Here is a 12,546-nt window from a genome sequence, read left to right as displayed (position 1 = left end):
CTGTAGAACTGCTATTAAGCACTTCTTAATCTGCGACAGTCTAGGGATGGATTTGCACTTTTCTTAACTGTAGTGCAGCTCTAGAAATTCATGCTAAACTGCCACTATTACCTAGGAGGTTCTTATTCTCATGCAGAACTGTTTTCCCTGCTTGTTAGAACAGATTAAGAAGAACAAACTGTCGGTAATGCATTGATAAATCTCCCCCTGTGACCCACACAGAAGAGTTTGATTGTGGTAGCTTGCTCGAGACTTTACACAGATGACTCATAGCAGAGATTTGTATCCGGAGACCAACACAAGACTATGTAGCTACAGGCAACAAATAGTAACTAATAACAGACAATAATAAGCATCTTCTGCTACCGATGCCTCTGATGCCATCACTGGGTGCTGCGGAGTCTCACTAGCTGGCACTTGTATAGAGAGCCACTAACTTGGCAACTGATGAAATACATTTAAAGAGCACCTCTCTCGGAGTAAAGATCTCAGTACAAGAGCACTTCCGTCCCTAGCAGAATGGAGGTTAGGCAGCACACAAGCAGCAGAAGGATCACTTGCCATTCTAGATGGACACTTTCAAATTCTTTCAAAAATAATGGATCAGAAATTCCAGTTTGTGCACACCTGCTGGTCATGAATAGTAATAAGGTATCATCCACAGGCGAGCTTATTACTCTCTTAGATTGTAAGACTAACAGGACAGGTTTTCTTCTCCTTCTACTGTATCCTGTGTTAACCACCCCTTAGATTGTATGGCTGATGGGACAGGTCCTCTTCCCCTCCTGCTCTATCCTGTGTTCCTCACCTCTTATATTGTAAGCCTGATGGTACAGGTCCTCTTCCCTCCTGCTGTATCCTGTGTTCCTCACCTCTTAGATTGTAAGCCTGATGGGACAGGTCCTCTTCCGTCCTACTGTATCCTGTGTTCCTCACCTCTTAGATTGTAAACCTGATGGGACAGGTCCTCTTCCCTCCTACTGTATCCTGTATTCCCCATCTCTTATATTGTAAGCCTGATGTGACAGGTCCTCTTCCCTCCTACTGTATTCTGTGTCCCCACCTCCTAAAATGTAAGCCTGATGGGACAGGTCCTCTTCCCTCCTACTCTAGCCTATGATCCCCACCTCTTATATTGTAAGCCTGATGGGACAGGTCCTCTTCCCCTCCTACTGTATCCTGTGATCCCCCACCTCTTAGATTGTAAGCCTGATGGGACAGGTCCTCTCCCCTCCTACTGTATCCTGTGTTCCCCCACCTCTTAGATTGTAAGCCTGATGGGACAGGTCCTCTTCCCTCCTACTGTATCCTGTGTTCCCCCACCTCTTAGATTGTAAGCCTGATGGGACAGGTCCTCTTCCCTCCTACTGTATCCTGTGTTCCCTCACCTCTTAGATTGTAAGCCTGATGGGACAGGTCCTCTTCCCTCCTACTGTATCCTGTATTCCCCATCTCTTATATTGTAAGCCTGATGGGACAGGTCCTCTTCCCTCCTACTGTATCCTGTGTCCCCCACCTCCTAAAATGTAAGCCTGATGGGACAGGTCCTCTTCCCTCCTACTCTAGCCTATGATCCCCACCTCTTATATTGTAAGCCTGATGGGACAGGTCCTCTCCCCTCCTACTGTATCCTGTGTTCCTCCACCTCTTAGATTGTAAGCCTGATGGGACAGGTCCTCTCCCCTCCTACTGTATCCTGTGTTCCCTCACCTCCTAGATTGTAAGCCTGATGGGACAGGTCCTCTTCCCTCCTACTGTATCCTGTGTTCCTTCACCTCTTAGATTGTAAGCCTGATGAGACAGGTCCTCTTCCCTTCTACTGTATCCTGTGTTCCCTCACCCCTCAGATTGTAAGCCGTATGGGTCAAGTCCTCTTCCCTCCTACTTTATCCTGTGTTCCCCCACCTCTTATATTGTAAGCCTGATGGGACAGGTCCTCTTCCCTCCTACTGTATCCTGTGTTCCTCCACCTCTTAGATTGTAAGCCTGATGGGACAGGTCCTCTCCCCTCCTACTGTATCCTGTGTTCCCTCACCTCTTAGATTGTAAGCCTGATGGGACAGGTCCTCTTCCCTCCTACTGTATCCTGTGTTCCCTCACCTCTTAGATTGTAAGCCTGATGTGACAGGTCCTCTTCCCTCCTACTGTATCCTGTGTTCCTCACCTCTTAAGCCCCATCTACACGATACGATTCTTTGTACGATTCGATTACGATTCTATTTACGATCTGATTAAATCAGACATGTCCGATCAGGATTCGATTCAATTCGATTTGTCATTGTTTTGCAATGGCAAATCGAATTGAATCGAATCCCGATCGGACATGATGGATTTAATCGGATCATAAATAGAATCGTAATCGAATCGTACAAAGAATCGTATCGTGTAGATTGGGCTTTAGAATGTAAGCCTGATGGGACAGGTCATTTTCCCTCCTACTGTATCCTGTGTTCCCTCACCTCTTAGATTGTAAGCCTGATGGGACAGGTCCTCTTCCCTCCTGCTGTATCCTGTGTTCCTCCACCTCTTAGAATGTAAGCCTGATGGGACAGGTCCTCTTCCCTCCTACCGTATCCTGTGTTCCCTCACCTCTTAGATTGTAAGCCTGATAGGACAGGTCCTCTTCCCTCCTACTGTATCCTGTGTTCCCCCACCTCTTAGATTGTAAGCCTGATGGGACAGGTCATCTTCCCTCCTACTGTAGCCTGTGTTCCATCACCTCTTAGATTGTAAGCCTGATGGGACAGGTCCTCTTCCCTCCTACTGTAGCCTGTGTTCCATCACCTCTTAGATTGTAAGCCTGATAGGACAGGTCCTCTTCCCTCCTACTGTATCCTGTGTTCCCCCACCTCTTAGATTGTAAGCCTGATGGGACAGGTCATCTTCCCTCCTACTGTAGCCTGTGTTCCATCACCTCTTAGATTGTAAGCCTGATAGGACAGGTCCTCTTCCCTCCTACTGTATCCTGTGTTCCCCCACCTCTTAGATTGTAAGCCTGATGGGACAGGTCATCTTCCCTCCTACTGTAGCCTGTGTTCCATCACCTCTTAGATTGTAAGCCTGATAGGACAGGTCCTCTTCCCTCCTACTGTATCCTGTGTTCCCCCACCTCTTAGATTGTAAGCCTGATGGGACAGGTCATCTTCCCTCCTACTGTAGCCTGTGTTCCATCACCTCTTAGATTGTAAGCCTGATAGGACAGGTCCTCTTCCCTCCTACTGTATCCTGTGTTCCCCCACCTCTTAGATTGTAAGCCTGATGGGACAGGTCCTCTTCCCTCCTGCTGTATCCTGTGTTCCTCCACCTCTTAGATTGTAAGCCTGATGGGACAGGTCATCTTCCCTCCTACTGTAGTCTGTGTTCCCCCACCTCTTATATTGTAAGCCTGATGGGACAGGTCATCTTCCCTCCTACTGTAGCCTGTGTTCCATCACCTCTTAGATTGTAAGCCTGATGGGACAGGTCCTCTTCCCTAAATAAATAAAGAATAATAAAAAATTTTGTCCATGTGGTTTGTTCTCACCCAGGTTTATTTCCTCTTCTCAGGAATATATTGTGGCCCACCCCGAGACCATCATCCTGGACCCCCTTCCCGCCATCCGCACCTTGCTGGACCGCTCCAAGTCTTACGAGCTCATCCGCAAGATTGAATCCTACATGCAAGGTAAGACTGCCTCGACTCCTTATCTGCAGCCTTTTCGTGTAGCTTGTTGCTGCCCCACGGCATGCTGGGATGTCTGGTTTCCTATCCTACTTCATCTTCTTTTCTCTGCAAATAGCAAAACTGTGTCTGGCCAAGCAGTGGAACTATAGAGAGAACACATACAATTGTACTGAATAGATTTATTGTTAGAGAAAATGTTCTATTGATACTTTGTTTTATTGTTTACCCAACAGATAGTATTGCCCCAGAACTAGCAGACAGCCCGCCCCCCCTGGTCTCTCCGCCCCCCCCCCCCCCCTCCCTCCAAAATGAATATTGCTCCACCTAGGCCCCTGAAGGGTATTTGCAGCCAGACTTGCCCTGGAGAGAGCACTATCCAAATCCAAAACAGCTTTATGAGCAGTACCAAATACATTTAGCATTGCCAAAGCAAATGATTAGCATTAGCATGGAAGGGGGTAGATGTGGGAATAACGGAAGGGTGTAGGTGGGTATACAGTCCATAAGGGTGGAGAGGATATAAGGGACAGTACGGGGGTATATGTAGTCCATAGGGGCGGCTGGGATATGTAGTCCATAGGGGCGGGGAATGGTATAAGGGGTATACAGTCCATGTGGTATCATGTTCCTCTCAGTTGATGGCAGGCTGTGACATATCAGGCAGCTATTTGCACGATTGTTTCCTCCTCCCCAGTAGGATGTAGAGTTTCCTCTCCTCTGTGGAGGTGAAATCCAGGATGTAGGGGGAGACTCTCTGGAAGTGGGCGGTCCTTTCGGTGCATATTTGCCACAGTGTAGCAGGAAGTGGGCCTCATCCTCCAGGCCCCCTGGTCACACGGCTGTCTCCTGGCTGCACGTACGCACGGGGGCAATCACATAACATGCCACGGGTCACGGAGAACGGGCATCTGCATTCAGGGATGAAGAAGGAAGGACACTGACTGGAGGGAGTGCGCTGGTATCAGAGATGCAAATATTTCAGAGTTCATGCAGAATTATGTAAAGTTGTATGCAAATTTGTACAGCTTGAAAATGGACCAATCTAGTCCCACACCCGGGGTTAAATTGATTGGTCTATTTTAAAGCTGCATGAATTTGCATACAAATGTACATAATCCTGCATGAACTCAGAAACTCTTCTCATTGTCTCCCTACTGTTACAGGGCTTCCGTTGTGAAGTAAAAATAGATTTTTTACTTCGTATCGGAAGTCCTTTAACCTCCTTAGCGGTATGGATGAGCTCAGCTCGTCCATTACCGCCGGAGGCTGCCGCTCAGGCCCTGCAGGGCCGATTCAGACCAAATAAAAAGCAGCACACGCAGCCGGCACTTTGCCAGCCGCGTGTGCTACCTGATCGCCGCCGCTCTGCGGTGATCCGCCGCGAGCAGCGGCGAAAGAAGGTCTCCCCAGCCGCCCGAGCCCAGCGTAGCCAGAACAAACCGTTCCGTCCAGCACTAAGGGCTGGATCGGAGGCGGCTGACGTCCGGACGTCGGCTGACGTCCATGACGTCACTCCGCTCTTCGCTATGGCGACGAGGTAAGCAAAACAAGGAAGGCCGCTCACTGCGGCCTTCCTTGTTAAGAGTTACGCTTTCGGAGCGCCCTCTAGTGGGCTTTCATGCAGCCAACTTTCAGTTGGCTGCATGGAATAGTTTTTTTTTTTTATTTAAAAAAACCCTCCCGCAGCCGCCCTGGCGATCTTAATAGAACGCCAGGGTGGTTAAGGGATTGTCAACGACAAACTAATTATCTTGAGATCTGGAAACTGAATCAACTTGATCATTTGGAAACTTTGATGGTTTTTTAGGTTTATTTCTGGTCTGTTAAAAATAAAAAAGTTTAAGATTAAAGGAAGAAATGTGAGCGCATCAGTTATCCGCAGCAAAAGGCCGCTCCCCACCACTCCTGTGGGCCACACTCGCCACTTTCACTTTCGTGACCTCTGGGTCACGATGCTGGAAAGAGGGATTCATTCTCTCAATTACAGCATGCAGGGAGGTGGGGGAGCGGTAGGGGGCGTGGCCAGGGAGAGAAAAGCGTAATATAAATGTTCTATGTCGTGTCTTGTCTAAAAGACTGGCTTACATGTTCTACAGCTGAAACTCAAAAAATTTGAATATTGTGCAAAAGTTAATTTATTTCAGTAATTCAATTTCGCTCCAGAATAACCTAGGTTTAGAAGGCAAAAACCAGGGGAAAAATATTAACTAAACCTGGTGCATCCATGTTCCAGGAGCGTCTTGTAGATGTTCTCACCCAATTGGTTTTCTCCTGTGTCCCCATTCTAACCCCCTTCTGCCCCTAGGTGTCCCCCCTTCTGTCCCCTGTGTGTCCGCCCCCCCCGTGTCTCCTGCCCCCCCATAAAGGTAGTGAAGTGTAGCGTCATCTGTCTTACCTAATCCATTGGGCCCGCAGGGATCAAAGATCTCTTCCCTTCTGTCACCAGCACACGCCGTTCACTAGAGGGAGCAGCGTGGAAGTGAGGGGATCTGTGATCCTCGCGGGCCCCAGGGATTAGGTAAGACAGATGACGCTACACTTCACTACTTATATAGGGGGGCAGGAGACCCAGGGGGAACAGACATACAGGAGACAGAAGGGGAGACAATGCAGGGAATACCCTACATGACTGCGGTGCGTAATTCTGGAACTCTTTTGGGGAGAAAAGAATCCCAGTGCTTCTTATAAGGCGGCAAATGCAGTAATATATGAAACAGGAACCGTTTTTGAGATGAATTAGCCAACTTACACTTTGAGCTGAGAATATTGAACATTTTCACAATAATCTAATGGTCTGAGATTTTGATTTTTGGGGTTCTCATAAACTTTAACCATAATCATCAAAATTATAAAAAATAAAGGCTTGGCATATCTCGCTTTGCATGTAATGAGTATTTCATAAATTCGTTTCACCTTTTAAGTTACTGAAATAAATGGACTTTTGCATGATATTCTCATTTTTCGAGTTTCACCTGTACCATTTCTGGTTTGGGATAAACAGTTGGTTTGCGCCCATTAGAGAGGATTTCTCATCTTGGAAGTTATAGTTAGAAACCTATGTTTTGTGTACATATTACAAAGAGTGTACGCAGTCTGTGGAGCACAAATAAAGCACTGATGTTGGTGAAATGTAGAGTGTCCCCAGACCATGGGCCTCGATTCATCAAGACTTATCGAATCAATTACCGACAGCTCGGTAAAACTCCCGAACTCGATAAGTTGATTTCAGGATTCATCAAAGTTATCTACAGCTGTTAGCGAGCATTCGGTAATCATTCGGTAATGATGCGATAAAGCGGACGAAAGTGCAATTAATGAAAGTGGGCGTGGTTTAGTGTTACATTTAGGATTAGTGATCTCCTTCACTGCTCTGTGGTTATTCCTGTCAGATCATTGCTGACAGAGAAGATGGAGCCATTGGAAGTGGTTATGTATCAGCTGAGAGTGATTCAAAGGCGCAGAAGGGCGAGAATGAGGTCTAGAACCATATAAATTTGCAAGAGAATGGATTTATTTGCTATAACAGGACATCTGCATTTCTCTTGAATCATCTTGTAAGAGAACACAGGCAGTGCCAGGGTTAACTAATTTGCTAGCTGCACTACCTTTTTTTTTTTTAGAAAAGGCTCCTATCAAGCCGTAGCTGGCGAAATTGTGGGATTGTCCCAACCACTTTCAGAATCCTGGTCCAGGTGTTACGCCCTATTCGGAATGTTGCTATGTGGTGTTCAGAGGACTGCCTTTTTACCCACAATTCCACGGGAATCTTATTGCCTTGTGTTAAATTACCGCTGTTAAATGGAAATGACATGTTACTGAATGGTTACCGCATGGTTATCGATATTTTATTGAAGTCACACCGAGTGCGGAAAAATCTTGATGAATACAACTAGAAATCGATAAACTTCGAATTTGAGAATTTAACGAACTGGAAAAAGTTATAGCAAAGACAATGATGAATCGGGGCCTATGCCTGAAAATCACACTTTTACTAAAAAAAAGGGAAAAAAAACGCCAGTGTCCTTTTCTTTCACAATGACAGAACAATGTTGCTGAACCGTCCCAGCTCACGTGATGAGGCAGCTGAAAAGCAGTCGGTAGAGCTGCTCTGCCCGGCTTCTGTGGAGGTGTTTTGGAAACCCCGCCCTCCCTCCAGATCGTGCTGCTTTGTGCATCACAATAACCGCTCTGATTAGGTCAGCGCGAGTCGGGGATGGGATTTTGTTGACAAAACGCACTGTGGCGGCCGGCCAGGCTGACCCGCTCAGCCGTGACTCGTGAAGGTGCCGAGGTGAACGCGTCCTCTGATTCTGCTTTTTTTAAACAAAGGAATGTAACTTTCACCAGCCAGAGACTTGCAAAGTATTGTGTACAGTGTAAACAGGCGCATAGCGGCAACAGGAAGAAAGGGGGGGGGACCGAATGTGGCAATATTGTGAGAAAAACAAACAGCCATGAAAGCTGAGAATAGATCCCCTGTGAGTCTGTTCACACGGGCAGCTTTTTACGAAACATTGTCCCAACCGGAGTCACGTGACACAGCTGTCCTCTAGAGAGGATGCCAGCAGTCTTGTATCGCGACCCATTCCCTGTTGGATAGTGTACCGGTTACGGGCTCTGCCTCTTTCAAATCTCGGCTCTTCTGGTTCAGTAAGCCAGCACCTATTCAGTAAAGCTAAGTACCCATGTCATGTGATATTGCGACGTGGGTACAGGCGCATGAATAGGCAACGTCGCTTAGTATCGCGTTGCAGTAACAACGGCACATCCGATTGCTAAGATCCCCGACGACTCCTGCGCAAAGTACCGCAATTGCTTGAAGTCTCGTTCACTCGCGGCGAGTAGCATTGCGTGACGTTGTGCAAACCCGCTAACAGGAAGAGGCATCACTGCCGACTGTCGTCAAAGGGGGCGTCGCAGGACCCGTCGGGTGGTGAGTTCGTAGCTTAAAGAGACACTGTAACATCAAAAATATCCCCTGGGGGTTACTCACCTCGGGTGGGGGAAGCCTCGGGATCCTAATGAGGCTTCCCACGCCGTCCTCTGTCCCGCTGGGGTCTCGCTGCAGCCCTCCGAACAGCCGCCGACAGACCCGACTGTCAATTCAGTATTTACCTTCCCTGGCTCCAGCGGGGGCGCTGTGGCTGCTTTCGGCTCCGAAGTAGACGGAAATATCCGTTCTCAGTCGGGTCCGCTCTACTGCGCAGGCGCTGGAGACTTGCGCCTGCGCAGTAGAGCAGACCTGACGGCGATCGGGTATTTCGGCCTACTTCGGAGCCGACAGCCGTCAGAGCGCCTGCGCAGGAGCCGGGAAGGTAAATATTACGTCACGGCTGCACGGAGGGCTGCAGCGAGACCCCTGAGGGACGGAGGACGGCGTGGGAAGCCTCATTAGGATCCTGAGGCTTCCCCCACCCGAGGTGAGTACCCCCCAGGGGACATTTTGATGTTACAGATTCTCTTTAACCACTTCACCCCAGAGGGGTTTTTACCCTAACGGACGAGCGATTTTCTCCTTTCAGTGCCCATCCCTTTCATTTGCCAATAGCTTAATCACTACTAATCACAATGACATGATCTATATCTTGTTTTTTTCACCACCAATTGGGCTTTTTGAGGTTGATATTGGTTTTCAGTAATTACTTTATTTTCTATGCATTTTAAAGGGAAAAACAAGGAAAAAATGAAAAAATACACAATTTCTCCAATTTCATCCCCTATAGTTTTAATATAAACACTGCTACGGTGCATAAAACCCACACATTGTATCTGCCTATTTGTCCTGGTTACCACAACATTTTAATTATGTCCCTAGTACAAAGTATGGTGACAATATAGTATTTTCAAATAAAGATGTATTTTTTCTTTGTTTTTGTTTTTCAAATGCACACGCACAGCGGCAGCAGCACTGTCTGACTTATTAAAACGTCCTGGAGCCATAAAGAGCCTCTAGCAGGACGTTTTTATAAGTCAGCTTGTCATTAAGTGGTTAAGGAGACCTTGGGCAAGATTCCTAACATTGCTACCGCCTATAGAGTGCCCCCTGGTGGCTGCAGCTCTGTCGCTTGGAGTCTGCCAAGAGAAAAGTGCAATATAAGTATTATTTGTCTTGACTGTAGTGAATGGGAGATGGCGTGCGCATTGCGTTCCGAATGCACCGCCATTCTGCCTTAAGGATGCGAACGAGGCCTAAGAGTCATAATCTTGATAAAGTGAAGTGGAGGTATCTGGATACAAAGACCCAGTCGATAAGCTTCCTTGCCTGGATCCCACCTATCCAGCCCTCGCCTCCTCCATCTCATGTTGCCTTATTCTCCACAAAGCTGCCCATTATCTGGGAACAATGTGGCGGCCTCTGTGCCTCGCAGTGCGAGTGATGGGAGAGAACAACAGAATAGCTTCCCTCCGCGCGTTGCCACAATGCAGCCCTTTAATCGCATTACCGCGACCGGGATATGTGACAGGATGATACGGCTCGCCCGGGCGTCAGCTCACCCGCCCACGGCTGCACAGGAATATTCTTCAAGTGTATTAAAGCAAATCTGAGGCAAAAAAAAAGTAGGATATAATGAACTGTATGTGTAGTACGGATAATTAATAGAACGTTAGTAGCAAAGAACAGAGTCTCATAGTTTTATTTTCAGTTACGTAGCTTTTTGTTTATTGTTTTTAACATTGCATCATCCTGTCACAGTTGCAGATTTAAAACTGCTCCCTGTCTTTTAAGATATATAGATATAGATATATATATATAGATATATCAGAAATAATGACCCTTTTAACGTTTCTGCAGTAAAACCTCATCTCAAGCTGCCTCTCGCTGTCCCCCATCCTTCTAAGCCTCAGCGATCCAGCGCTGGCAGCCCCCAAACAGCAGGTCTGCACGCTGTAGCGAATCCGATCACGCTCGGGCTATTTCCGCCAGGGCCCATCAGAAAGCTGCTCCTGCGCTGGAGCGGGGAAGGTAAGTATTGCAGGCGCCTGCACCGCAGCTGACAAGCTTGTCAGTTAATTTTCCGGGGGCTGCCAGCGCTGGATCCCTGATGCTTAGGAGGATGGGGGGAAGCCTCATTAGGATCATCTAGAGGCTTCCTCCCTCCTGAGGCAAGTACCCCTCAGGGGCTGGTTTTTTTTTTTTTTTGTTTCAGTTCCTCTTTAACCCCTTTCCGACTGTCTAACGCCGATTGGCGTCGGGAAGGTGGCATCCCCAGGATTGCCTAACGCCGAAAGGTGTCAATTCCTGGGGTGGGGTTTTGCAGGAAATCACGTGCTCATCTCTGCTTGAATGAGCTCCGCTCCGTCATCAGTCTCCCAGCGGCGATCGTCGCTAGGACACTGTTTATTTACTTTGTACAGCGCTGCGATCTACTGCAGCGCTCTACTGGGGACAGCCGTGTCACTCGGAGCCAACCAACAGAAATCTCTGTTGGTGGGCAGAAAAGGGGGGGAGGGGGAGATTCACTTGTGTGCTGCGTTGTATGGCTCTGCAGCAAGCTTATGAAGCTGCAGAGCACAACATTTTAGAAAAGAGCCTGGTCACTAGGACCTGAAGTGGTTAAAGTAAACCTGAGACGGGCGGAACAAGTTCTGTTGTACTTACCTGGCGCTTCATCCAGCACCACCGTATCCTTACAGGTTTTCTCCTGTTCCGCTCTGTTGTGTGTTCCCCCCCCCCCCCCCCCCCCCGAAAAAAAATCTACTGTAACGGTCAAGGAGGCGGATAATGTGATCAGTTGGCGAGCTCTGAGCGGCAGCGCGGCACAAACAAGCGGGCTGGGAGGAAACCAGGGTGCTGGAAGAAGCCCCAGGTAATTATAATTTTTGGGTTTTTTTTACTGGCTTTGGAATTCTCAAAACAAACCATATAACTCTGGGTGAGGGAACGCTGACTAAATAATTTATACATGTATTTTTTAAGAAATAAGCATTTATTGTAAGCAAACCCGTCATTTAAGTAAATACGAAATAAGCAAATGCGTCATTTTGCCTGGAGTTCCTCTTTAACCATTGCTGAGAGTTTTGCTTACCTTTTGTCTGTCTTTACTTTGTGCTGGCATGTTTGGCTCCTCCCCTCCTGGCCGCCCTGTGCTGTTCTTCCTGGGATGGGGACAGATCTTGCCAGCTTTTGTCAGGATTTGCGTTTGTGGACTAATCTTTAACCAGTGATTTGTGTAGCTGGAATGTTGAGTCAGACTTCCTGTGCAGCGGCTGTGTACTCAGTGAACACAATGCTGATCTCGGCCCTGGTTATCGCAAGGTGCTTGGCAATACAGGAATAGTGCTTTTTATGTTCACATTGTGTAATGAGGCATTAACCACTTCACCTCAAAGAGTTTTTCCCCTTGAAAAAACCACAGCAATTTTCACCTGTCAGCGCTCCTTCCATTCATTCTCCTCTAACTTTATTACTACTTATCACAACGAAACAATCTATATCTTGTTTTTTGCACCACCAAGTAGGCTTTCTTTGGGGGGTACTTTTTGCAAAGAATTATTTTATTCTAAAAGTGTTTTAAAAGGAAAAAGAAGAAAAAAATGGAAAAAATTGTTATTTCTTAGTTTTCAGCTCCAACTCCGACTCCTTAGTGTAATACTTACCAGAGCTATGGATTTGGTACAAAAATCACCCGACTCCTCAGTTTATAAAACTACCGACTCCAACTTCGACTCCAGGTACCCAAAATTGCTCCGACTCCAACTCCACCGCCCTGGATTATTATATGCTACCCTATACCGTATAACGTACAGCACAGTTTACACAGCATGAAATCATCGCAACTGAAAAGGAAGGAAAAATATATACGGTATTTCTGACACCTATTACATTATTAATACATCCAGTTTGGAAATTCCTTTGGCAAAAATTCTGCAGTTTCCATAGC

The 12,546-nt window shown here is 47.2% G+C and overlaps 1 protein-coding gene across 1 annotated transcript in view; it reads left to right on the top strand.

Annotated features, from left to right (window-relative positions):
- The window catches only part of ITPK1 (inositol-tetrakisphosphate 1-kinase), a 208,147-nt gene that overhangs the window by 129,155 nt on the left and 66,446 nt on the right, over positions 1-12,546 (top strand). Inside the window, exon 5 of the mRNA XM_068254616.1 lies at positions 3,547-3,664. Coding sequence (XP_068110717.1) covers positions 3,547-3,664 — 118 coding nt within the window. The remainder of the gene's footprint in view (positions 1-3,546; positions 3,665-12,546) is intronic.

Source organism: Hyperolius riggenbachi, chromosome 9, assembly GCF_040937935.1.
Source record: "Hyperolius riggenbachi isolate aHypRig1 chromosome 9, aHypRig1.pri, whole genome shotgun sequence".
In the NCBI taxonomy this organism is placed as follows: domain Eukaryota; kingdom Metazoa; phylum Chordata; class Amphibia; order Anura; family Hyperoliidae; genus Hyperolius; species Hyperolius riggenbachi.
Note: the sequence above shows the minus strand (reverse complement) of the source record. Positions and strands in the feature narration are given on the sequence as shown.